General features: G+C 37.2%; 1 protein-coding gene across 2 annotated transcripts; it reads left to right on the top strand.

Annotated features, from left to right (window-relative positions):
• Nucleotides 1–21,587: 21,587 nt before the first annotated feature.
• On the top strand, nucleotides 21,588–25,687 carry LOC132608793 (probable methyltransferase PMT18). Of its 2 annotated transcripts, none has more exons than XM_060322539.1 (7): nucleotides 21,588–21,831; nucleotides 23,020–23,718; nucleotides 23,826–24,036; nucleotides 24,143–24,440; nucleotides 24,545–24,716; nucleotides 24,816–25,111; nucleotides 25,207–25,687. In XM_060322539.1, exons 2-7 carry the CDS (start codon nucleotides 23,026–23,028, stop codon nucleotides 25,427–25,429), a joined length of 1,893 nt encoding a protein of 630 aa, XP_060178522.1. In that variant the 5' UTR covers nucleotides 21,588–21,831; nucleotides 23,020–23,025; the 3' UTR covers nucleotides 25,430–25,687. The 2 variants fall into 2 exon arrangements, with proteins under 2 accessions (XP_060178522.1, XP_060178521.1); XM_060322538.1 differs by having other exon boundaries at nucleotides 21,588–22,320.
• Nucleotides 25,688–26,556: the final 869 nt, after the last annotated feature.

Raw genomic sequence — 26,556 nt, 5'->3', positions numbered from 1 at the left:
ACCAAAAATCATATTTACCCTCACTCCATCTTCAACACAACAAACTAGAGAGAGAGAGAGAGAGAGAGAGAGAGAGAGAGAGAGAGAGAGAGAGAGAGAGAGAGAGAGAGAGAGAGAGAGAGAGAGAGAGAGAGAGCACAAGCCATGGCATTCGGCCATGGCTAAGGAAAAATAGAAGCTTGAGTTGTTGATCCAAAAATCAGATTTTCAAGGTAATTCAACCCTTTAGAATTCCCTAACAACGTGAAGGTGATCATTAGATAGCAAGAGCAAGAATTAAGTTCAAGACTCAAACCCTAGCCAAGTTGAGAAGTCAAAGTGCCAAGGTAAGGTTTAGCTTCTTTTGCATGTGTTGAGGGTGGTGTAAAACGTGTGTTTGAGGTGTAAATATAATTTGCATGCATGAAACTATGTGTGTTGATATTGAAGTATGGTTGTAACTTGGTAAACATGAATTGCATGCATGAGATTTCGAATGATGGTGTTGGAATGTTGTTGAACCGTGTGGACTGTTTTAGGACGAATTTTGAGGTGTTGTGAATATGTAAATGTACATTGCATGTATGAAATTATGAATGTTGGTGTTGAAATATGGTTATAGCCGAAGGTGCTGTTTTAGAGGTGATTTGGATATGTTGTGCATGTGTAAATGTGAATTGCATGTATGAAATTGTGTGTGTATTGATGTTGAGGCCTTGTAGAAGCCATAGGGGACTGTTTGGTGTGGAATAATGGACTGGTTTTATTTAGTAATTATGGTTGTTGCTATCATAGATTGCATGGTAAAAAGAATTAAAAGAATTGGAAGGTTAAAGGTGAAGTTGTGTTGATACGAACTTGTTGTTGTTTTGTTGAATTATGGCCGTGTAGTGGACTGTTTTTGTGGAAGATAGTGAACTGATTTTACTTGGTATTTTGATGGTTGTTGTCATGAATTTTATGATGGTAATGAAGGTATTTAATGGTTAGAGTTGGAACTAAAATTGTTTATAGGTTGTTGTAAGGTTATAGTGTCGACAATGTAGCTATTTGCATACGAATTTGGTGATATATTTATCGTGTGACTGCTGGTCGTATTTTACTGAAATTATATGAAAAGAAGACATGAAACAATGTGTAAGAATCATATGTGGTTTGCTTGGTATGTTCGTAAACGTTTGCAAGAATTCCAGGCACCTTTATGTTGTTGGTTAGGGACTGTTTTGGGCGTGTTGTGGTTAGGAATTGTTTTGGACATGTTGTTTTCTTTAAATTCGAAAGACTAATGATAGTTAAGAATATATATTGTATTTACGTTGTTTGGGTTGTTATCAAGTTGTTACACGAAAACGTTAAGGCTACGGATTATTAGGAGTAACTTGAGAATGTAGTAGCCGTATGTGAATCGTTATGGAATGTTGTGAATGTGGGATATTTGGAATGTTATGTGGGCTGTCCGGGTTGGTATTGAACATATGATTATTGATGTTGGATTGGTTGTATGTAGTTGGTTTGTATATAAAGAAAACGTCGTCTAAACATCTAGAAAGGAGTTACTAACGTTAGAATACGTTTTAATCTCCTCGTAGCTTAACCAAAATTCTTGACGTCTTAATATAGGTTGAAACTTTGGGCAACGTATACGTGTTGTGTTACGAATAAACGCCAAAGGTATGTAAAGCTGTCCCTTCCTTCTTTTGGCATGTCTTAGATATAAGTGACATATGATATGAGCTTTGGGGTAATTCTATTCATAAGTTCGAGTGTGATTCAAGATTCTTATTCACTTCTTGATGTTAGAATTCTTAAGGTAATTGAGCTATTGCCTCTCAAATCTTTTGTATGTTGGATAATAGTCGATATATATCAGCTTCTATTTGTGGTAACTCTATGATGACTCATGTCTTGACTTCACTACATATTCATACTGTATATCATATATATTGTTATTGTTCCACCCGATCAACTGGATTACGATATTCTTAAGCCGGAAGCGGCTGCCCGAAGGGGCCATTATTATTAAGTCGGAAGCAGCTGCCCGAAGGGGCCATTATTAAGCCGAAAGCGGCTGCCCGAAGGGGCCACCAATATTATGCCGGAAGCGGCCGTCCGAAGGGACTATTGTGTAATTAGCCGGAAGCGGCCGTCCGAAGGGACTATTGTGTAATTAGCCGGAAGCGGCCGTCCGAAGGGACTATTGTATTATTAGCCGGAAGCGGCTACGAGTAGGATATTCTATATTTATATTGTGTATGCTAGAATTTGTGTAAGGGACCATATGGCATGGTTCAAAATACTATTCCAGGTTACTCCCGGGTTGCTTTCTAAACTTGTTTACTGCTACGCTTTTCCTTGTTTATGATTCAGTAATGCTTTACATATTCGGTACATATTCCGTACTGACCCCCTTTCTTCGGGGGATGCGTTTCATGCCCGCAGGTTCAGGGACGCGGTTCGACAATCCAGCCACCTAGGAGGAGTCAACACTGAGTGTCAGACAACTCCACTTGCTTCGGAGATTGTTCCTATCTTGGTATAATTTTGTGTATATATTGCGGGCACGACGGGGCCCTGTCCCGTCACTTATGCATGGTCATACTCTTCTAGTAGTCTGCGAACAGCGTGGGTGTCATGGTTACTGTTTGGCCTTGTCGGCCATTGTTTTGTTGTACAGAAGTATTGGTAGCCTAGTTGGTTTGCCTTGTCATACGTTACGTATATGTATCAATATGTTTTGGGATGTTTTAAGTTACAGGTCGACTTTGTTATTTTATTTACATCCTTCAAACTTAGTTAAATAAACCCTATTGAATGCCATGAGTGAGTACAGGTAACATAAGTTGGGTTATCGGGCAGGTTAAGCTCGGTCACTCGTCATGGCCCTAGGTTGGGTCGTGGCAAGTACAATGTGGCAGAATGGTATTGACGCGTGGCAATTGTATAACGGATCACCCGGACCAACGGCCACGACCAACTCGGTTATGGAGAAGCCGGACCAAATGATGCCTTTCCTTTGCTTTGGTTCAAGCACTCTTCCGATTCAGAAAGAAAGTCTTCGTGCACGTGTTTGTCCCTTTCTTCCCTCGGTCTCCGGTCTTACCGGTTTAACATATATCCGATTTTTACCGTATACAGATAGTCCCCACATTTCCCGGACTGTAGTTTTATCAGAGTAACGGGAAGTGGATAAATAAAAAACGGGCAGTTCCGAATGCTCGTTCTTAACTTTTCATTTTGGCGGGAACAGTTGTGTCACTTCCCATCTGTCATCAGCCACATGTCTCGTCTCGGGCGGTCAGCTCTGATAACTGCCGTAACGCACGTCGTTTCAAGTCACCTCTCATTAATTATAGGACACGTGACTCTCCCCAGTTGGCTGGGATCTGTAACCGCCTCGATCCCATGCCTATATAACGTCCTTGACCTCTTCATTTGAACATTTTCACCTCTTCTAACTCACTTCTTCTCTGTTTTGAGTTCTTCACTTCTTGTCTTTCAACTCGCATTTCACTCACATTTCTTGTTGATTCGCTGCTTACAGTACGTGAAAAGAAACGATTCTGCCAACTTCCTCTCTAATTATTCTTGTGTGTTGATGCTTCTTCTCTTTACTCTTTACTACTTCGATTCCTTATTTGACTGTTCTTAACGTTCCTTCGAATTTTGCCAAATCTTTCTTCGTAATCTCCAAATGTCTGCTAACACCGAAACCACTTCCCATGATATTCCCTCGGTTTCGTCTCAAGGAACCGAGCCAACTTCACCACCTAACGAAAAAATCACCATCGAGCCCACTGCCTCAGATATTGTTCCATCCAAACCTAATTTCAACAAAGATTTCGAGGTTGAAAAACCTTCTCCGGTATCCGATAGAGGGTTTGATGTGAGACGATATCCCTCATCCATTACAGAGGATAAACTCGACTTAGTCTAGGCTGATTGTGGATGGGACAGCCGTTCAATCCAAGTTTTTGCCGTCGGGCCAGACGAATCAGTCACCGACCATCGGGAAGGCTTCTTATACGTTTATACTTACCCTTTCACCCTCAAGCTCGACCCCCCGGTCGATCCGGTCATCTTAGACATGTGCCGGACTTACAACGTAACCTTGGTACAGATTGGTCCAATTGTTTGGAGGGATGTGGCCTGCCTCTGGCTGTTGGCCAATAATGCAGAAAAGGAATTCACGCTGGCCCACTTAATACGGTTATACTCCCCGAGATTGTTCCGGGGTGGTGTAATAAAACTCGCAAAGCGTAGTCAGAATCCAATTTTTTCAAAAATGGACGAAGATAGAGACCAGGGCTGGTTGGAGCGATATGTCCGGGTGCGGACCTCGGACATTATTCCGAAAAACTACATGCCTTTTCCGGAAAGGTGGAATAATAATCGTAAGTCTGGACTCATTTAATGATTGCTTTTGTATGTTTTGTCGAACTTTAGTTCTTCCACCTTCTCACAACCTTTCTTATTTATGTTAGCCGTAGGTTGGATTCCCCCGGTCGTCCGGGATCTCAACGAATGGGTTACTTCTCTCCTCAGCCAATATGCCTACGACGATCTGGCGTGGGGACACCTGTCACGTGGCTGATGGGTCGCCCAGAACCACGGTAATACTTTGCTTCTATCCGTATTCATTGCATCTTTTACCCTTTTGTAACATCTTCAATTTTCACGTTTACCTAAGGGCTCGGTGAATCCAAGGCCGGAGCCAGCAGTTGAACCCGCAACGTCGGCACCCGAGTTCGATTCAGCGGGTGCATCTCGTATCCTTGCTGCCGCTTCCAAGAGAAAAAGGCCCTTAGACAAAGGGCAGAAACCGAAGAAAAGGGCGAGGAACATCGTTAGGACTTTAAGAGATGAAGCTGAGCCCGAGTTCCTCGTTCGGAGGATCAGTGTGGCCCCTTTCGTGGGTCCCATTTTGGAGGAGGGTATCACCATTTCACCATTTCCTTCAGCCGTGGAAGGACCTTCGGCTCCGGCATTACATACAGGTGAGGAAGAAATTCATTACTCGGCTCCTTTAAGGTACATTGAATTCATTGATATTTCAGGTGATGCTTCTTCCGAAGAAACCCCTCTACAAAGGACAAGAGGATTCGAGGAGGCTCCTGCTGCCGGAGCCGGTCCCCGAGACCAAAGTCCCCACGGATGTTGATCCGCTGACCCACTACGAGACTGCCGCAACTTCGAAGTTCTCTGCTTTTACCTAAGCTGTTGAGGTCCCTCCGAGTTCTCCAACTCCGACCTCAAGACCGGATGAGTTTGATGAAATGTTCGCGGACACTCCTCCTACTACCGGCGAAGCTGCTGGTTTCGGACATCTCCCGATCCCTCGAGCCACGAGGGCGGCTGTCACGACCCAGCTAGGGGCCGCGACGGGTACCCGGGGCTAACCACCGAGCACCGTTCGTTCTATTTCTCATCATGCTCATTTAGTTATCCTTCACCACATTTATACTCAAATTGTAGGAAAATCATATTTCATTTGGAAACATAAATACTTTTATATACATATGCCTCTCGGTCATCAAAATAATATATATACATAATAACATCTCGTGAGACCATCTAACCCACACTGCGTATCTACGAGACTCTACTGGAATGCTAAACATAAGGACGGGACAAGACCCCATCATGCCCAAAATACATATACATGAATATACACAAAAGAATCATCATAAGCACCTCTGAAGTATAGAGTGCTCTCAATCAGCTACTAGCTTCTACGAATCAGGATTAATCTTACCTCCATGTCTACCTGTGGGTATGAACACAGCGTACAAAGGAAACGGACATCATTACGAACATTGTACTGAGTATGAGAGGCATAAATAATGAAATAATACAATGATACGAAGGAAATGTCAATATGAAACACCTGTATCTGACTGTCAAATATAAAAGAAGTAATGCATACTGTCTTACTCATACTCATCATCATATCATATATGCATAATTGTATAAGCTACCCGCCCATATAGGTACGGTGTGACAGTGTATAAACTGCCCGTCCATATCGGATCGATGTGATAATCATAACATTAGCCTGCATCCAGGCCTCCCGCGTTCGGGGTACCATCTCATGCCGCCCTCCAGTGGTGTCTGCCTATGCCATCTGGCCATGGTGTATACACTGCCCGCCTTAGCGGTGACTTCCCGGCCATATAGGCGCGGTGTATATCATCATTATAACATGCTCATCATACTATAATTATCATAATATGTTTATCATAGTACATGCATAAGGCTCAAGGACAACTACACTTTATTGGGGTGACGTAAGGTCGTGATCCCCCGATTCCATTATGGAGCATTCGTTGACATTTTGCCTTACCTTGAAGGAATTAGCATATAAGGTGAGTGTACGCAATAAATAACATCATTAACATCACAATATCATCATATCATACATTTTAGAATCTCCATACTTTAACTCATCGTCATCATTATAGGACTCATAGCATATCTCTTATCTTGTGTAGCTATTCATGGACATAGACTTTTAGCTTTCCGGAATGTAGGAATTCATGAAGAGGAAATAAAGTCGTGCTATAGGATTCATGCCATTAGAAAGAAAGGACTAGCCTCACATACCTTTGTGGTTTACTAATCTATCGCTTGCTTGATCTCCTTTAGTGCGTACGTTCTACCTTTAAGAGAATTTGTATCGACATTAGCTAGCGATTATAAAAACAGCTTACTAACGCTAGAGAAAATTGGACAACATTTCCTTTCATTTATGCAACTCTTCCCATATTCTATATCAACTCTCAAACGTTCATAACAACATTCTCAATATGACAGACAACACTCATCATTCATTTACAATATCCGTATTTCACAATTTGTCTTCAATTTCTCCATAATCATGGCCATGGTTCATTGTTGCATTTTCCCGCATAGGATACTTATTCCATGTTCTAAATGTCATCCATAACATTTTTTTAATCACAAATTATCAATGATCAAGGCTCAATTCAAACCTTTACTCAACAATGCAACTATTCACACTTTCATGACCCATTTCTTACATCTTTCTATAATCCAAGTGTTTTAACTCTTCCATGCCCTAAATAACATGTAAATGTCGTAAACTTACCTTAGATGTTGTAGGAACAAGACTTGAGTGATATTACCCTTCTTGCACCAAAACCCTAGTTTACTTCTCTTCAAATTTCTTAACTTGGATGAACTTGATGAGTTTCATACACTTAATTCACTTGGATTCTTGATATTGATCTTTGATTTCCTTTGTTTTCTTGTAGATGAAGAGTGGAGAATATTCTAGAGGTTTCTAGAGAGAAGTATCATGGAAATGAAATGAATTAATGAGCTTGGGTCTCCTTTTTAATGACTTAAAATCTAATCCGAAATAAACAGTAGTTGAAGTGCACAGTGGTCGTAAACCCACTTTACGGTCCATATTCTGCGGGCGTATTTAAGCATAACAGAACCAGAAAGTCAGGCTGAGGACATAGTGGTTTACGACTCAGTTTACGGTCCGTATTTCATTTTACGATCGACTGGGCCAAAGTGCGAATCTGAAACTTTCACGTCTTCAGAACCTATAATTAGTCATTGTGGAGCATAACCTATCTCTTATTTCCATTTCCCTTGACATATTGCTTAGGGTCGTCAAACGTAATTTCCCTTCTGATTAAAATATCCTATACTCGTATTCTGCGTTAGTCTATTCATTGTACGTTTACGGGGAAATTTTTGAGGTGTAACATTCTTCCCCCCTTTTGGAACATTCATACTCGAATGTTAAGTCATCGGGGATTCTAGAAAAAATTTTGCCAAAGTTTCCCCTGTAAAATGGCACTACCATCCTGTCATATCAACCCATAATATCATTGTCTCACAGGGCTACATCACAATATCAACATATCTATGGCCACACACGACCAAAAGCATGCAAAGTAAGCATATATACCTTATATCGTTTGTGTTTCATCTTGAATCTCTCCTGGGGGTTAAAATAAATGCGGGTACGTGGATTTTATCTTCTCTTTCGCCTCTCAAGTCATTTCTTCCCGATTGTTGTTTCGCCATAAGACCTTGACTGAGGCTACATCCTTATTTCGAAGTCTTCGTACTTGTCTATCTAGAATAGCAATAGGCACTTCTTCATAGGTTAGCTTTTCTGTTACTTGCACATCATCTATCGGGACAATCTTTGTGGGATCCCCAACACACTTGCAGAGCATCGAAACATGGAAGACTAGATGGACTAGTTCGAGCTCCAAAGGCAATTCCAATTCATAGGCGACATGACCCACCTTACGGATAACTTTATAGGGTCCAATATATCTAGGACTTAACTTCCCTCTCTTGCCAAATCTCGTTACCCCTTTCATTGGCGACACTTTAAAAAATACCCAATCATCAACCTGGAATTCCAAGTCTCGTCGGTGATTGTCCGCATAAGACTTTTGGTGACTTTGGACTGTCAACAATCGATCTCGGATCACCTTAACTTTTTCCACCGCTTGCTAGGATGATTACAAGTGGATGGCTGATCTTGAAGATGCCTTCGGCTTTTGCTTTTGAAAAGTTGGACGGCTGCTTTTGTAAAGCTGTCGGCCATCATGCTTTTACTTCTTGCTTTTCCGCATGAGTAAATACTTTTTTGAAAAGTTGGACGACTGCTTTTGTAAAGTTGTCGACCATCTGTCTTTTATCCCATACTTTTCTGAAGGGGTAAACTTATCTTAGATCATAGTCAAGATATGCTTGGGCCACTCCTTGTGGGTCCAACATATCACCATTGTCACTTGCTAATGATGAAGTTGCATCCAATAATTCCTGGATTTCTAGAGGATTCACTTCGTCTAACCTGTTTAAAGCTTGAAGTAGCTTCTTCTTTAAATTTGCCTTGGATTCTGTTGATCCTGTTCGGCTGCTGGTTGATGGTTGTTTCATCTTTTTATCTTTAGGAATCCATCCTTTTATTTTTATGGTTTTGCTTAAGTGTTTAATCCTATGTAGTTCAGTGATATCAAAGGACTAACTGATTATATAGGATATTCTTTTAGCAACATAATATTTGCATAATTTAATATGCTCTGGTAAAGTAGAGATCCCTTGTTCTATTTGGAAGGCTTCATAATGTTTTTGGAAACTCTTACGCATGGTGAGTTCATTGCCTCCAAACCGTTTCCACCAATCATAAAATCATCTGGGAATAATGGACCTGGAAAACTGTTCGCTGTATTTTACGAACCAGGTGTGGATAATATGTCGTACATATATAAAGTTGTACCATGCTTGTTCATAGTTATAATAATTATAGACTTGAGGTCTATGTTGTTCTGATAAAATCACAGGTGTGTGAAGGTGATCTAGTTCCATTGAAAAGGACTGATCACTTTGTTAATGGTGAATTTTGAGTATTCAATACTGTCTGGGTCACTGTCATCTTTTAGATGATGTTCAATGGTGAAGGATCCTGTATCTGTCAAAATAAATTCAAAATATCTCCTGGTCTTGATAGGATCATCAATGTCAACATAATTACGATTAGTATAGCATGGTTTTAGTAAATCTACTATTTTCCAATTTTCATATTGTTTATCAAGTGCCAAGACTGGTATCTCGGTTTTGCTGATGACGGCAAATTCTTCTGGAGATGCATGTTGTCTTTCCTCTTTTGCTAAAGGGATATTGGGGGTTAACTGCTTGTGCGAAAGACTCTGGGGTCTTCATTTTGTAACAGTCACTTGTTTGGATTTTTCCCTTCGAAGTGCTGGGTGACTGGTTTTGTTCCTTTTTAAAAGGGGATGAGGGTTCTGTTTTGGGGATAGAACCGAGTATGGTTAAATTTGATCTGGTAGCTGGTAATGTAGGCCTCATTGGCCTTAGTGATGGGTTAGGAAATTTAGCTAGGGCGGAATATCTATTTGGCTGATTGGGCCTTATTTGGTTGGGTTTTTTTTGGAAATGGGACTGGCCTCATGGCTTCCCTGTAAAAATTCTCTTGTAAGAAAATCTGCCAAAGAATTTAAATCCCCTTTTATAAATTCGATTTCAAAATCAAAGCTTGATAATAAAGCTTGACATCTGGCAAAAATCTGTTTAGAAACAAGATTTTTAACGTCTTTTTGTAAAATGTCTTTTGTTGATTTACAATCAACTCTTAATAAAAACTCTTTATTTATCAAATCATCTTGAAATTTTGTAATACATAGTACTATAGATAAAATCACTCTTTTAACAGTACTATAATTCTTTTGAGCGGGATTCCAGATCCCTGAGGTGAAACGAACTAATTGTTCTAAAGAATCTGAGGAGAGTCTTTGTTTAAGAATTCCACCGTATCATTCATTAGAAGCATCGGTTTCGACTATCATAAAAGCATATGTATTTGGAATACCTAGACATGGGAGTTTTTGGACAACAGACTTGATTTTCTGGACTGTCTTTGTTTATTCTAGACTCCATGGGACTGGATTTTCCCTACGACGCTTGTAAAGAGATTCACAGATTTTTCTGATATTAGGAATGAAATCTGCTACATAATTAAGGCTTCCTAAAAACCTCTGTAATTGGGTTTTGTCAGGAATTTCATCTGGAAATTTGGAAGAGAACTCTATGGCTCTACAAATGGGTTTATAAGTACCTTGGTATAGATCATGTCCTAAAAACCTAATCGTTGTTTGAAACAATTTAATCTTTTTAGCACTGACCACTAAACCACTATGTTTAACGATTTTGAAAAAGATATTCAAATGTTTAAAATGAGAATCTATGTCCTCAAAAAATATTAATACATCATCTATATAGACAATATACATATTGCTAGAAGGATTGAAAATATTGTTCATAATATTCTGAAATTCAGACGGGGCACTTTTTAACCCGAAAGCCATAACATTCCATTCATATTGTCCAAAAGGGACATTGAATGCAGTTTTATATTTATCTTTTTCAGCAATTTGAATTTTCCAAAATTCTGATTTCATATCAAACTTACTATAGATATTAACCTTGTAAGTTCTTTTTAACAAATCTCTTTTATTAGGTATCGGGTACCTAATCCATTGTAAAACTTTGTTTAAAGGTTTATAATTAATAACTAACCTGGGAGATCCTCTTTCTTTTTCTGCATTTTTATTTACATAAAAAGCTGAACAACTCCAAGGGGATCTAGAAAGTCTTATTATCTTCTTCTGCAGAAGATCATTGATTTCATTTTTGCAAGTTTTCATTAATTCATGGTTCATTTGAATGGGCCTTGCCTTTGTAGGGATAGCCTGTTCATTGAATCCATCAATATATGGTAACTCAACAATGTGACGCTTTCTTTCCCAAAAAGCACTTGGTAATTCTGAACAAACTTCATGTTCAAGTTTTTCTTGAAAACTTGCTATTTTCTGTTCTATCACCGGGTTTTTTAAAGTTTGTTCTATTTTTTTAATCTTAATTTCATCTTTTAAGTATGAAATCTGATTAGATAATAACCTTACTTTGAAAATAGTTTTTTATTTAACAAAATCACTTTCTTCTTGAGAAATAGCAGATAAGTAAGGAAATTTAATTTCCTTTCCTAAAACTTTGGTATAAATAGCATCTAAACCAGCAAAATATGGTTTTATCTGGGTTATAAATGGGGTTCCCAAAATAATTTGTTCATTTATATCTCGGGTAACTACGAAATTATTAATAAAACAAATTCCATCATTACAAATGTGAGCTTTAGATAATTTGTAATTAATTTTAAGTTTTTATCCAGTGGCGGAGTATAACTTAGAAGTACTTTTTTCTAAATACTTTGTAGGGATTAGTCCTTCAATGATGCAGTTTTTATCTGCTCCTGAATCAACTAAAGCTATTTTATTTAGGGATATGTTTCCTACTCTTAAAGTAATAGGAACATGCCAACTTTGTGATTTAACAATTGCAACAGTGTTTCCTGTTGTTTGATTATCAGGTGTTTCTATTATTTCATCATTTTCTTGATGATCTATAGAATCGTTATGATCAGAATGATTATCTTCACTATCTTCTGCAAGAGTTTCTTTTACTCTTGTATGAGATAGTACTTGATCGGTTAAATAATCCATTTCAACTTTATTAAGTCGAGACTTAATATCTTTAACTTCCTTTTTTACAGAGATTAATTCTCCTTATAATTCTTGGATAGTAGGTTTTTCGTCTTTTGAAGAAAACCTGTTCATAACATTTTTCATGTTAAAGGGTTCGATCGAAGGCTTTTATTCCTTAGATTGATTAAGAAGTATATCTTTTAGTTCAATCAAATATTTCTTTCTAGTCTCTTCACTAGGTATATCATTGATGAGATCAAGAAGAAATTCTTTTGATTGCTTAGTAATAACGTTGATTGAATTCTGACTACAAGTGCATATAGCTCCTGTACATTCACAATCTTCAGATTCAGAAGTATTGGAACTGTCATCAGTTTCAATATCACTAATTTCACTAGAAGAAGATGATGTGTTGTCGTTTTCTTCTAATATAGTGTAGAGTTCATGTTTTATCTTATCATCAACTTCAAGAAGGTTAATCTTCTTTTTCTTTTTAATATTAACTCGACACTCATTGGATCTATGGCCCTTTTTGCCACATGTCCAGCATGTATCACCAACACTTTGTTTTGGTAATTTTTTATATCTTTTCTTTTTATAAGAATTATCTACAGTTTTCTTCTTCCTATGAATAGGTCTAGAACTGGTAGATTTCTTAGCTATTAATCTACTCGATTTGGAAGGAGCAGAGATTTTCTCAAAACTAAAGTCTTGACAAAAGCTTCCTAACTCCTTTCGAGATTGTTGTTGATCTTTCTTCAGATAATGTTTTAGCTTCAGATCTGTGCATAGTTCTAAACTTGTAACATTAACATAACTAATTATATCACCGTAGGTTAGGTTTTCATAAGGAATTCTTCCATTAAACTATCTTTGATTTTAGTTCTAACCTTTTCGGCGAACAATGAAGGTATACCGCTAATAAATCTTTCTTTCCAGAAATCATTACCACAGTCTTCTCTTATCATTACTTTTTCTAAAACATATCTTTATACCACCTAAAATCTTCTAATTTGGGGCATTTAAGATTGTTTAATAATTCTAAACTACGATCTTGGAAAAGTTTTGGTTCTCCAATAAAGTGTTTAGCAATACTGTAAATTAGTGTTGCTGAAGCATCTTCCATTGCTTCTTCAACAGCTACTTGATTAGCACCATCCATTCTTAGTATAGTTCCTATGGTAACAGTGTTCAAAATTTGGGCTTTATTATCATCAGTAAGATAATTATCCCACCAATTTTTCAACATTCTTGTGAAACCAGAAACGATTAAATGGGCAGCATATCTATCTCCTGCATTTTTTATTTTATACGCAGTGATGGCCATTCCCATTTCATGTAGGACTTTATAGATTTGGCTTTCTGCTAAACCATCTATGTTCCATTCTGTTATACATGTTCCACTATGTGAAGTTTGTAGACGATCACCATCTTCTTCGAATTGAACATCTGGAAAAGAGGGTCTTTTGTAATAATTTTTTTTTTACAGTATGCCTTGGGTTAATAGTTAACTTTTGGATTTCTTTATCATTGGTATTTAAAGTTTTAACTCCTTTAGTACTAGAGGTTTTTGTTGGTTTAGGCTTATTTAGAGCTGTATCAACAATTTTTAGTTGTTTATTGATCCTTTCAAGGAAATCATCTTCAAGATTAAACTTTTCAGATAATTGAGGGAATTTTTCTTTTGAAAATTCTGGGATTTTAATATTCGGATGTTTCCCTATACTAGTGTCAGTACTAGTTGAGGCTTTTGTAGGAGCTAATTGTTTACTAGTATCTTTTACCAATTGGTTTGATACTACATGTAATAACTGGTTAGTGTAATTGTTCTGCTGAATCAATTTGTTAATGTCCTTTTTTTTAGGATCACTATCAATATTGGCTCCTTCTCGTTTAAAGGAGCAGCACTAATTACTTCTTTTCCTATTGGAATATAAATTTCTTCTAATGGTGGAATAGTTGATTCAACTATTCCTTTGGCTTTTGTGTGCCATCTGTTGACTAACATAGACAAATATTCCTTTTGATTTGGAATTTGTCCCGTTATTTCAAACCATTTGAAGAACTTTATATTGCTCTTACATCTTATTATATCATCGATCCAATCTGACTTATGATCAATTCTTTCTATGAAACTATAAGTTTCTTTATACCATTCTAATTTCTTTTTATTTTTTGGACTTTTCATTTCTAAGTCTAAGGCTTTAAGATCTGGTTTAAAATCATTACACCTAATCATACCTGGTGAATCTCCTGTTTTTTCTTGTTGAAAATCCATATCACTAGTAGTTGGGCTTTCAGTATTTATCTCAGATTGTTGTGAATGATAATAAACTTTTGGGATAGTTCTATTAAAATCTACTCCTTTAAGTTTTCTATTGATTTCATTCACAAAAGGTTCTAGATTTTCACCTACTTCTTCCGGGGGTTTAAAAGAAGAAGGTCTTGAAAAAGACTTTCTTTGACTTGACGAAGGTCCTGAATACGACATTCGACTGCCAGAAGATGATTCATTAGCCGATGTCGATCTAAGGAATTTTAAATCTATAGATCCATCTGGATATTGAATAACTTGTTCAATAACAGAGCTTTCTGGTTCTGCGTTTGGCTGAGTTATGGCATCAAAGTGCCATTCATCTTTAGATAGAATTTCATTCCATTTTATCATTTTTGGCACAAAAGTACTACTATGTTCTGGATTTGATTCCATAAGCATAGTGACTCCTTTTGGACTCATATTTATAGCTTTTGGAGCTAAGGTTGTTTTCATTAGTCTGTAATATACTCTGTATATGACAGCTATTTCTTTGGTATTAACTTTGCTATTCATATTTCTTGTTTTAATATTAAGAGTTAAGGTATCCAATATATTCTGGTCATTGATGTCAACCGAATAATTTGGTTAACAGTTAAAGTAAACCGGGCCATTAGCTAGGTTACTTTGTAAGACTCCTAATAAAGAATCATCAAAGTTTAATAACCTATCATCTCTTAGTAAGAGACATAAAGGGGTGTCTAAACCTAATCTGTAAAAAGGTTTGACAGCAACTTGGACAAGTCCTATGTGAAGAAAATTATAATTTTTCTTGTATCTATTTATATCATGAATTGATAATAATTTAATAGTTTCTGCTGAACTATTGATAGCAATTGTAGATTCACAAGTTTTGATGTTATAATTTGTTATAAAATCAAACTTACATGTTTTATAAATTTATCGGAATGGTTCCTTTGGAATATTCCAATTTTGTAAATTATTTTCAACTTTAGCTATCTTAGTAGCTTCTGTTGACATATTGACATTATTTAAAATATTCATTTTATCAGAAACACTCATGATTAAAATGATGCAGAAGTATTATCAAGTTAGGTTTGGCACCACTTGATACTATAATTAACGGCTTCTAATTTTTCATCACAAGCTGCTAGTAAATTTTCTGCAACTTGGATATCATTTATTAAATCTTCAAGGATGAGATTTCTCGTAGGATCTCCTTTGTTGTATAAATCAAGAACTCTTTTTTTTTTTTTTATTAAATAACTTTTTTTTTTTTTTTTTTTTTTTTTGAAGTTGCACTAGGCTTGTGTGCCTAGGGCTGATTTTATAAAATTTTCAAAAACAACAAATAAAGAGTCTTTACAAAGAGTGCCAAAATGGCTAATAAAAATGCAAGAATTAAGCTAAAGACCAACCCAAGTCTTATATGATGACTTAAGTTGGCACTACAAATTACTAAATTAAGGATATGTTAAAACTAAAACTTGAATAAATGAGCTGTTAATCCCATTTATTATGCATATGTGAAAAGTTTTTTCCTCCTCTTGTCAACCAACATATGTCCCAGATTTGATCCCTTGATACACAAGTTGGCATCAAAGAGGTTTTAAAATTTAATTCTTTTTCAAAGAATCTTATGTAAAATAATAGATCTCTTTTTTGAAAATAGAATTTCCATTTGAAACTATTGTAATATTTTATTCTCTCAAAACCTTGAAGGTTTTGGCCTTGGGGATTAAGTAGAAATATTTCATCAAATAATTCACCAAATAAATGTTCCATAAATCAAAATTTTCTTTATCAGAAAAGAGTTTAGTCAAGGAGATACTATCCTATGTGGGCATGCCTTAAAGATCTTTGTAAATTTCTCATGTACTTTTTATCATAAAAGAGTTTTGTCTAGGAGATACTATCCTATACGCATTGCTTACGCGGACACGAAGTAGCTTTTTTTTTCATTTATTAGGTCTAAACACGAGGACCTTCGTTTTTAGACCCGTTGTGTGTATTTGCTCATACAATTTTGAGATCTGATGCGCCGGCTCTGTTTGCCTTGAAATTCCACCGGTCCACACCAAAAGGGCTAGGGACATATACGTGTTGCTTAAACGGACAAGAAGTAGCCTTTTTTTCCATTTATTTGGTCAAAACACCGAGGACCTTCTTTTTTAGACCCGTCGTGTGTATACATTTTGGAGATCTGATGCGCCGGCCCTGTTTGACCCGAAATTCCACCAGTCGGCACCAAACGGGTTGGAGACATATACGCATGCCTCACGCGTACATGAAGTAGCCTCTTTTTCCATTTATTTGGTCTAAACACACAGGAACTTTTATTTTAGACCCGTCGTGTGTATTAGCTCCTACATTTTCGAGATCTGATGCGCCGGCTCTCTTTGCCCTGAAATTCCACCGGTCTGCACTAAACAGGCTGGGGACGTACACGGATTGCTTATGCGGGCACCACGTACCTTATTTTTAAGAACTTATCGGCTCTAGCTCGCCGAACTTCTGGAGGCATGTAATGTCAGAGAAAAGCATCAGCAAACTCTTGCCATACCGGGGGAGGTGCATTAGCTCCCCGTGAAGCCATCCAAATAGTGTACCAATGGACCGAGACATCTCTCAATCTATACGACACTAACTCCACCGATTCGGTGTCCGAAGCATGTATCAATCGTAGCGTCCTCAACATACCATCAATAAAATCCTGAGGGTCCTCCTCCGGCTTTGATCCAAAGAATTCTGGGGGGTTCAGAGTAATGAAGTCACGGGCTCTTGCACTAACAGCCCTATCACCTTGCCCTGCACTTTGTCGCTGAGTCTGAGCAGCAACCAACTGAGTAAGCAAATGTATGGCCTCTTTCACATCTTGGCCTGAAGCATCTGGTGGAGGAGCTGGAGGTGCTGGAGCTGGGACTGAGGCTCCCTCACGCTCCTCTAATATAGGTACTGAACGGGATGACTGAGATTGAGCCGCACTCTGGGACTCACTTTCCTTTACTACCGGTGGCGGTGCTTTTTCGGCCCGCTTTTCTGTCATCGTCTTGCCCTTTTGGGCTGCTGTAGCCTTTCTATTTACAGGCATTTCTGAAATACACAACACACGATTAAGGGACAAGAATCTCTTATATCATAGATCTATCGCACGATTCTTATGAAGAAAGAAGGTCATTTATTCCTAAAATGTCCGCAGCTTCTTGTTTATAAGTGTGGCGCGCAACACACCCATAACCAAGACTCTACTAGACACGGCTCGTAGACACACCCTAGGGCTGAACTGCTCTGATACCACTTTTGTCACGACCCGTCTAGAGGGCCGCGACGAGTGCCCAGTGCTAGCCCACCCGGGCACCCCTTGGTTTACACTTATACTTACTTCTAGGTGAGCCATATAAATTAACATACATTTCTATTCATCATTCATGCTAGTCCCATTGGACGACAATACTTTTATATCATGATTGGCATTTGTACCACGTCAATATACATGAGCCGACAAGGCTATCAAAATAATACACCAAATATAGGCCGACAAGGCCAGACATCTCTAATAATATACACATGTCTACGAGCCTCTAAGGAGAGTATAACATATCATATAGGCGGGACATGACCCCGCTATGCCTATATTTATGTACACAAAAGAATAAGTACCCAAAAGCTATGGCTCCGAATGAAGTGGAGCTCTACTATGTAGTCTCTGAGAATGTGGCTATGGATCAAGTCTGTCTCCCTGTGCACCTGCGGGCATGACGCAGTGTCCACAAACAAAAGGATCTAAGTACGAAGAATGTACTGAGTATGTAAAGCATGATCAATGTTAATATAGAAACATAGTAAGCAACATAAGAAATAACATAAGATGGGAGATAGTAATATCATCGTTACGGACACTTACTTGCCTTTCATAGGGACTTTCCATTTCTAAATGCGTATATGTGTACATACATCCATAACCATATCCGTATCCATATTCCTTTACATTTTGTATCCATAATCGTGTTCGTATACATATCCTTTTTCATAATCGTATTCATGCTTATATCTATATCATATACATAATCATATCATACACATATCGGTTGCATAACATACCCGACCTCGAAGGTTCGGTGTTTCACGTACCTGACCCTAGCTAGACTCGGTGATCATACATACCTGGTCAACCAAGGCTCAGTGTTACACATACCTGGCCCTACCAAGGCTCAGTGTTGACCGTACCCAACTGCAGTGGTGCGCGCGCATCGTCACATACGTATATATATATATATATATATATATATATATATATATATATATATATATATATATATATATATATATATATAGCGTTTCTACCTTCATTAAAGTCATACTATCATTAGAATAGATAGCTAGCATATATATATATATATATATATGTTCATTTGTATATTCTACCCGGCCATATAAGCTCGGGGTTTCATAACAGCCATACATAGGCACACGTACACATTTGCTCATAAGCATCTTTACTATTATTATCATTATCACTATTGTCGTCATTCATCACATCTATCTTTATAGGCATACTCGTCACACGATGAATTTAGTACAATCATAGCGTATCAAGAATCGTGAGCCTTCTAGTTCGGAAGATCAAATCATTTGAAGGATATCATAGTCTCATAGAAGATTTAGACATTGGCCAAAGAAACATACCTTATGAAAGAAGGGTTAGCCTTACATACCTTTTTCGTTCAACTATTCTACACTTGCGCGTTCTCCTCCAATGCTAGCGTTTCTACCTTCATTAAAGTCATACTATCATTAGAATCGATAGCTAGCATATATGACTAAAACTAGAGAAAATCGGACAGCATCTCCTTTATTTATACGGCATTCCTCCATAACGTATATCAACTCCCAAACGTCAATAATACATTCACAATACCATAACATTAGTCATTATTCATCCACATTATCCACATTTCTTAGTTCACCTTCAATCACCCATATCCATGGCTATAAAACACGACTATGTCCATTCACGTACATTGCTCATCTCATGTTCTTAACATCATTTATAACACATTTACATCACAATACATCAAGGCTCATAACTCAATTCAAGTTATTTCTTAAAATGGCACTCTTACATATTCATGACCCATTTTTCCATACCTTTCTACAATCCAAGTATTTCAGCTCTTAAATACCTTAAACAACATATAAATATCATAAATCTTACCTTAGATGTTGTAGGAACAAGCCTTGGTTGAAAATGCTTCGCTTGAGAAAAACCCTAGTTTCACCTTCACTTGGATTTCTTACTTTGGATGAACTTTAATGGGTTCTTTACACTTGATTCACTTAGCTTGATGTAGATGATCACTAGTAATCCTTGAGTTCTTGTGGAATAAATGTAGAGAGATGTTTTAGAGAAAAGGGGGTGAAGTGTGGAAATGAAATAATAAACTTGGTCCCCTTTTTAATAACCCAAAATCTGATCTGAAATGAACAGTCGTCGAAAGTGCACAGTGATCGTAAACCTAGTTTACGGGTCGTATTCCAGTTTACAGTCCGTATTCTGTGGGCGTATTTAAGCATAACAGAACTAGAAAGTCAGGCTGAGACATGGTGATTTACGATCGCAGTTTACGGGCCGTATTTTAATTTACGGTCCGTATTCCAAGTCGTATTTAACTATTTGATCATTTGGCAGAAAGTTGAAATTTTGGAAGCCAAAATACGACATGGCAGTTTACGGGCCATATACCACTTTACGGGGCGTGTTTCATTTTACGTTCAACTGGCCAAAGTGCAAATCTGCAAGTTTCCACATTTTTAGAATCTATAGTTAGTCATCATGGAGTATAACCTATCTCTTATTGCAATCGCCTTTGGAATCTTACTTAGGGTCACCCGTGTCATTTCATACTCATGGAAATATCGTATACTCGTACTCCTCACTAGATCATTCACTTGCGTACCAACGAAAAATTTTCCGAGGTGTAACATGACATCAATAGGCTCACTCCATCCCTATCAATAGGGAGCTCTCGTTCAGTTTACAATCACACCAAAAACACACCAATCTCATAGAACTACATCTGAGTATTTAGAGAGCGGAGTGAGGTATACCATAGACTGTGTAAGAGAATAGTCTGTGAAAAAAAAGTGTGAGGGATATTGTAGTGAGGTGAAAAAACCAAAAGAGTGTTATTTCTTTTGAGTTGGTCTTTGGAGTATTTATACTCGTGACTACACAGTATAAAATTTCTTACTATAGTGATATCAACTGCTCCTCTTGGCTGTGATTTTTCTCTTATTTAGAAGAGTTTCCACATAAAATCTTGGTGTCATTATTGTTGCATTTTTATTCTTGCTGATTTAACCAAAACTTAGTGTTTCGCGTTTATCATTAATACCGTAAATGTTATTTTTACGAATCTGTTTTATTCCCAACACATGGCATGTTCGGGGTTTGAAGCTGGAATGTTCGGGAACCACTTAATGCAGCTTTTCCATAGTTGCCTCTGGATTCACGCAGATGTAGTAATCGAACTTTGTAGTTGCCACGTGTATGTCAACCAATACTTACTACCCCATTTTACCCAACACGTCCAAAACTTTTTCTCAACTTCCCGATTCAAAAGTTACTTGTGAAAATGAAGAAAAAGAAAAGACATAATCAAGAACATAGGACTTGTATACATTATATGGAGAGTATGAAGTGCGAACTAAATATCATATTTTGTATTCGTAAATTATTACAAGAAGGAATAAAGAAAAGTCTAATCCAATGAAGATATGTTTGATAGTCAATATTTTGTACAATAAATACATTAATGTATTTCAAGAAAAGAGCTAAACGTTTTCGTTTTTTTATGCATTGGGAGAATAAAGACATCGTTAACTTGACAAAAAATAATGAAATCTAAATTTGTTAATTATTTTTTTACGAACGGTACAATGGTAACAATAAAGTAGAAAGTGTCCATAATACCCTCAAAATTCATGTGAATTGTTTCGTCTTGGCCTCTCTCACTCCGGTAAAAAAAATCTTCCAATTTTTATTTCTTTTAGTATCTTCTATATACAGAAAATAGGAAGGAAAAGAGAAAGTAATAAAGAATGAGGTGGGGAGGCATTTGGGGCAGATGTTACGGTGTTTGCAAGTTGTCTGCCAAAAATATTTTCATGCTCTCTCAACCACGGATCACCCTGTGACTACTTTTGTTTTACTTGGACCAAGTCCCCAGACTTATAAGCTTCTTATTCTATCCCCTATCTTCCGATTATTTAGTAACCTTTCAATTGTACCCGTGTACACACCAACTGGCCTTAAAATTAATGCATGCATTCAACTTCTTCTTTTTCCGCTCGTGGCACTATAAAATCTCGCTTCTTTGCAAAATTATGAATGTCATTTCTCCTTCCTCTCCGAATTTACTATTTCTTCTATATTTCCTTTTACTTCCTTTTTCTTTTCTTTTTTTGGGCTGTAGTTCATGTCGTTATATTTCTTATCCTTTCCCTCCGTTTGATGAATATTATGTAGGGTTTCACTTTATTTTATAATTTTAAACATTTTCCTTTTTATTTTCTTCTGTATCTCTCTGCTTAGGGTATCTATATTTATTTTCTGACGATAATGGTGTTTTGTGTTCAAAAAACTCCATATATAGTTATTGTCCTTTATTGATTTATCTGCAGTTTATATACCTGTAGCATTACTTGTTATGATGATTGAACCAAAACAAAAACTTCTTTTAATTTTATGATATTTTTTCATGAACTTGCATCTTTCTTAACCGATAAAGTGTAACAAATTTAACATAGATTATATGTACCATATTTTTATGCTTTAGCAAAAAAGAAAAGACAAGTATTATCAATTTGTTACTCGTGGCCTATAGTGTCTTGTTAGCTCCAGCTCTACCTCTTTCTTCTTTATCGAAAATCATTGATTTTCACTACTTCTTCTATTTTCATTAACTCAACGAAAAGCAAACAATTTGGTTCAAGAAGCAGATATACTAAGAGGTATACTTGTTTGTCTTATAGATATGCTTCAATTTAGTTGCACTCTGTATCTGTGTGGTGCTAATTGGACAAAACATAAATTCCCAAAAGCATTGCGCAATATAGTTTCAACTTCTAAGTTATCTTGAGGGAGTTTCAGTATATTAATAAATTCGACTATTAACTTGAACCTACCGTGAAGCTTATTTTCTCTCTTCCATACCAATTAGTAATAGGATATATGTCGCTTTTATGTATTCGTATTTACCTAATAACCTCAAACTTCTCCTTACATCTTTGGCTTGATATTGCAATTCTAAATAAATATGCACCAGTCTCATGCCACTGTGGCTCTTGCTCTTGATTTTATTTTATAAAACAAACTTTCTAAGAATTGAAGTAACACTAATTTCACTTTACCCGTATGTGTTCCTATTGCTCATTGGTACTTATTGTTTCACACATCGAAAAGAAATTGTTTCGCTCCTTTTATATTAGGAAAAGATCTAGCACTTGTCAATATACAGATAGTATTACAAAATAAGGATAGTTACTATTATTCCTTCTTCTCCTTTTTTGGTGATAAATATTATTGAATCTACTTTCATCCAGAACGAGAAAGAACAGAAAAAGATAAAAAATGTTATCAAATAAAGTTATTTATATTAATTTCTTATTGAGTAAAAAAAATCATCACAAAATCCTCCCTCTAATTCACAGGTTTAGATGGCAAAAGACCATAGTGGATCTCCAAAGTTATACCAGCTCGAATCGAAGAGAAAACGGCTCACTTGGATTCTTGGTGTTAGTGGCCTCTGTATCTTATTTTATGTTCTAGGAGCTTGGCAGAATGCTAGACCCACTCCATCCAGTCAATCTGAAGTCTACACCAGAGTTGGATGTGATGTTGGATCCCCGAACCCCCCCGATATCTCGACATCACGAATATCATCATTGTCAATCCCCATTGATTTTGAGAGCCATCACCAATTAGTGGTCAACAACTCTAAGTCATCAGAAAACTTTGCACCGTGTGATATGTCCTACAGCGAATACACACCATGCCAAGAGCCACAGAGGGGTAGAAAGTTTGACCGTAATATGTTAAAGTACAGAGAAAGGCATTGCCCAAAAAAGGAAGAGCTTCTCCGTTGTCTTATACCTCCTCCACCCAATTACAAGATTCCCTTTAAATGGCCGCAGAGTAGAGATTATGCTTGGTTTGCCAATATTCCACATAAAGAACTTAGTATTGAGAAGGCTGTTCAAAACTGGGTCCAAGTGGAAGGTGATCGTTTAAGATTTCCAGGAGGTGGCACCATGTTTCCACACGGAGCGGATGCTTACATTGATGATATAAGTGAGCTAGTTCCGCTTACTAGTGGAACTATTCGGACAGCAATCGATACAGGCTGTGGTGTAAGATTCCAATTTCTTACTTTGTTGGAACACCTTCTGTTTCGTTTATGTCATACTTTTAAGTACCTACTACAAATAATAGAAACTTTTCCTTTAATGTTATAAAGGTTGCAAGTTGGGGTGCTTATCTGCTGAAGAGAGATATTATAGCCATGTCTTTTGCTCCAAGAGATACACATGAAGCACAAGTTTGGTTTGCACTTGAAAGAGGAGTTCCAGCAATGATTGGTGTTATGGGTTCTCAGAGGCTTCCATATCCAGCGAGGGCTTTTGATATGGCTCATTGTTCTCGGTGCCTAATCCCATGGAACAAGTACGGTAAGCTGTTTTCAGACCCTGTCTCATGAAAATTGATGATTTTGAAGTACCCACCGACCATGGAGAAAATATACCTCATCCTAATCATGACATTTTTCTATTACAGATGGGTTGTACCTAACTGAAGTTGACAGAGTTCTAAGGCCAGGGGGTTACTGGATACTTTCTGGCCCTCCTATCCGTTGGAAGACATATTGGAAAGGTTGGGAAAGAACCCAAAAAGATTTGAAGCAAGAGCAAGATGCCATCGAAGACACTGCAAGGCGACTTTGCTGGAAAAAAGTGATTGAGAAGGGTGACCTAGCTGTGTGGCAAAAGCCGCTCAACCACATTAAGTGCATCAAAAACAGATCACCAAATCATAAGCCATATATCTGCAAGTCAGGCAACCCTGATGCAGCATGGTACTTTCTCAATCTCTAATTATGAAGTGACAGATGCTATATACAATATCTAAACCATTATGAAGAATTCTAGTTTGACCTCTCTGCATTGTTACTGAAACAAGGTACCAAGACATGGAAGCCTGTATAACGCCGCTGCCGGAAGTTACCAACTCGGATGAAGTCGCAGGTGGTGCATTAGAAAAATGGCCGGAGCGAGCATTTGCTACTCCTCCTAGGATCAGTAGTGGTTCAATACCAAGCATTACAACTGAGAAATTTCAAGAGGATAACCAGGTATAAATCATGAACGCAAAAAAAAAGAATCATGGTCGACAAAGATTCATATAGCCGATCAAATGTTGTATAGAATTGAGTCATAGTTATTGTAATCAGGTATGGAATGAGCGGGTGTCATACTACAAACGCCTAATTGGTCTCTTGCCCCAAGGACGATACCGTAATGTGATGGACGCGAATGCTTATTTGGGTGGATTCGCAGCAGCTCTTTCAAAATATCCCGTTTGGGTAATGAACGTGGTTCCTGCCAAGAGTGACCTCGACACTTTGGGTGTGATATATGAACGAGGATTTATTGGTACGTACAATGATTGGTGTGAAGCTTTTTCAACATATCCACGAACATATGATCTCATCCATGCTGGTGGGTTGATCAGCCTATATCAGGACAGGTAAAATGTCCATATACACTACTGACTTGCTGTATTGATATATTTCCCTTCTCCTATATTAATTTGATTTTGTGTATGTTAATTTTTTCCTCAAGATGTGATATCACCTATATTCTCCTTGAGATGGATAGAATCTTGAGGCCTGAAGGTACCGTTATATTCAGAGATGTAGTAGAAGTCTTAGTGAAAATCAAAAGTATAGCAGACGGCATGAGATGGCAAAGTCGTATTGTGGACCATGAGAGCGGACCATTTAACCCAGAGAAGATTCTCATTGCTGTGAAAACTTACTGGACTGGTGAAGCTAAACGAGAATAACACTAGTATTGAAGCTTCTGATTAACATATTATTCTTTCTTGGTACTTCTTCAACTCGAAAAGAAGGATGTCTCTGGTTATTAAGTTTTGTTGTTTAGCAGCACTATTGTTATTGCTTCTAGTTGGAATTTATTAACTTGGAGAATAGAATAGAAGATGCTCATAATCATTGATCTTGCACATTTTTTTTTCTTTTTATAATGTTGTAAGGGTACATCGTTATTACTTGATTATGCATGACATATATTATATGTGATGTTCTAGCATGTAAGATGTGCAAAAAAAAAACACTAGTATCTTCAATATGCACAAATAATCATATAACAGATAATATATGTCACGTAAACCTGTCACCGGGCCGGTTAAACCAATTAAAACCGGTAACCGGATCCAGTTTAACCGAAACCGTAGTGGGACCCGGTGGACTGGTTTACTGGTCGCTGGTCTACCAAGGTTCAATATCGAGTCGATTTTCAAATATTGTGCCCGATTAACCGGTTAACTGGACCCGACCGATTAAAACGGGTTAACCGGTTAAAAAAAAGGTTTTTTTAAAATAAATGGAGGCTGCTTACTGGACCGTTGGCAACAGTTAAAAACGGTCATTTTGGCCCTCCCTTTGTTCCCCAGCCCTCCCCCAGAAAAAAACTTTTTTTTATACATTTTAACCCATCCCCCACCCCTATATAAACCCCTCTCCATTTTATTTTCATCCACACCAATTCAATCTTCTCTTTCTCTCAATTTCTCTTAATTATAGCTACTTTGTAACAATTAGCCACTTTAAATTTCTCTCAATTAAATACTATAAAGTTTTATTCTAGTTTTAATTTTATATTTTGCAATTACAAAAAAAAATATTGGTGGAGTTGGTGATTTTGCAATAATCTAAAGTAGTTCCAAATCTTTGGTGGATTTACAATTCTAGCAGTCTTCACTTTGGTGGAAATTAGTCTGGCAATTTGGTACTTTCGTTCCAACTCTTTCTTTATTTTCTGCTATTTAATTTGCGCAATTTAATTTGTTGCAATTTATTTTCTTGTGATTTATTTGTGTGTGATTTAAATTATTGCTATTTAATAATGTCGAAGAGTGAGACATGGTGGCGGTAGTAGTGGTAGGGATGG

Source organism: Lycium barbarum, chromosome 9, assembly GCF_019175385.1.
Source record: "Lycium barbarum isolate Lr01 chromosome 9, ASM1917538v2, whole genome shotgun sequence".
NCBI classification, from domain to species: domain Eukaryota; kingdom Viridiplantae; phylum Streptophyta; class Magnoliopsida; order Solanales; family Solanaceae; genus Lycium; species Lycium barbarum.
The sequence above is the reverse complement of the archived record's forward strand: the minus strand, read 5'-3'. Positions and strand labels throughout refer to the sequence as shown.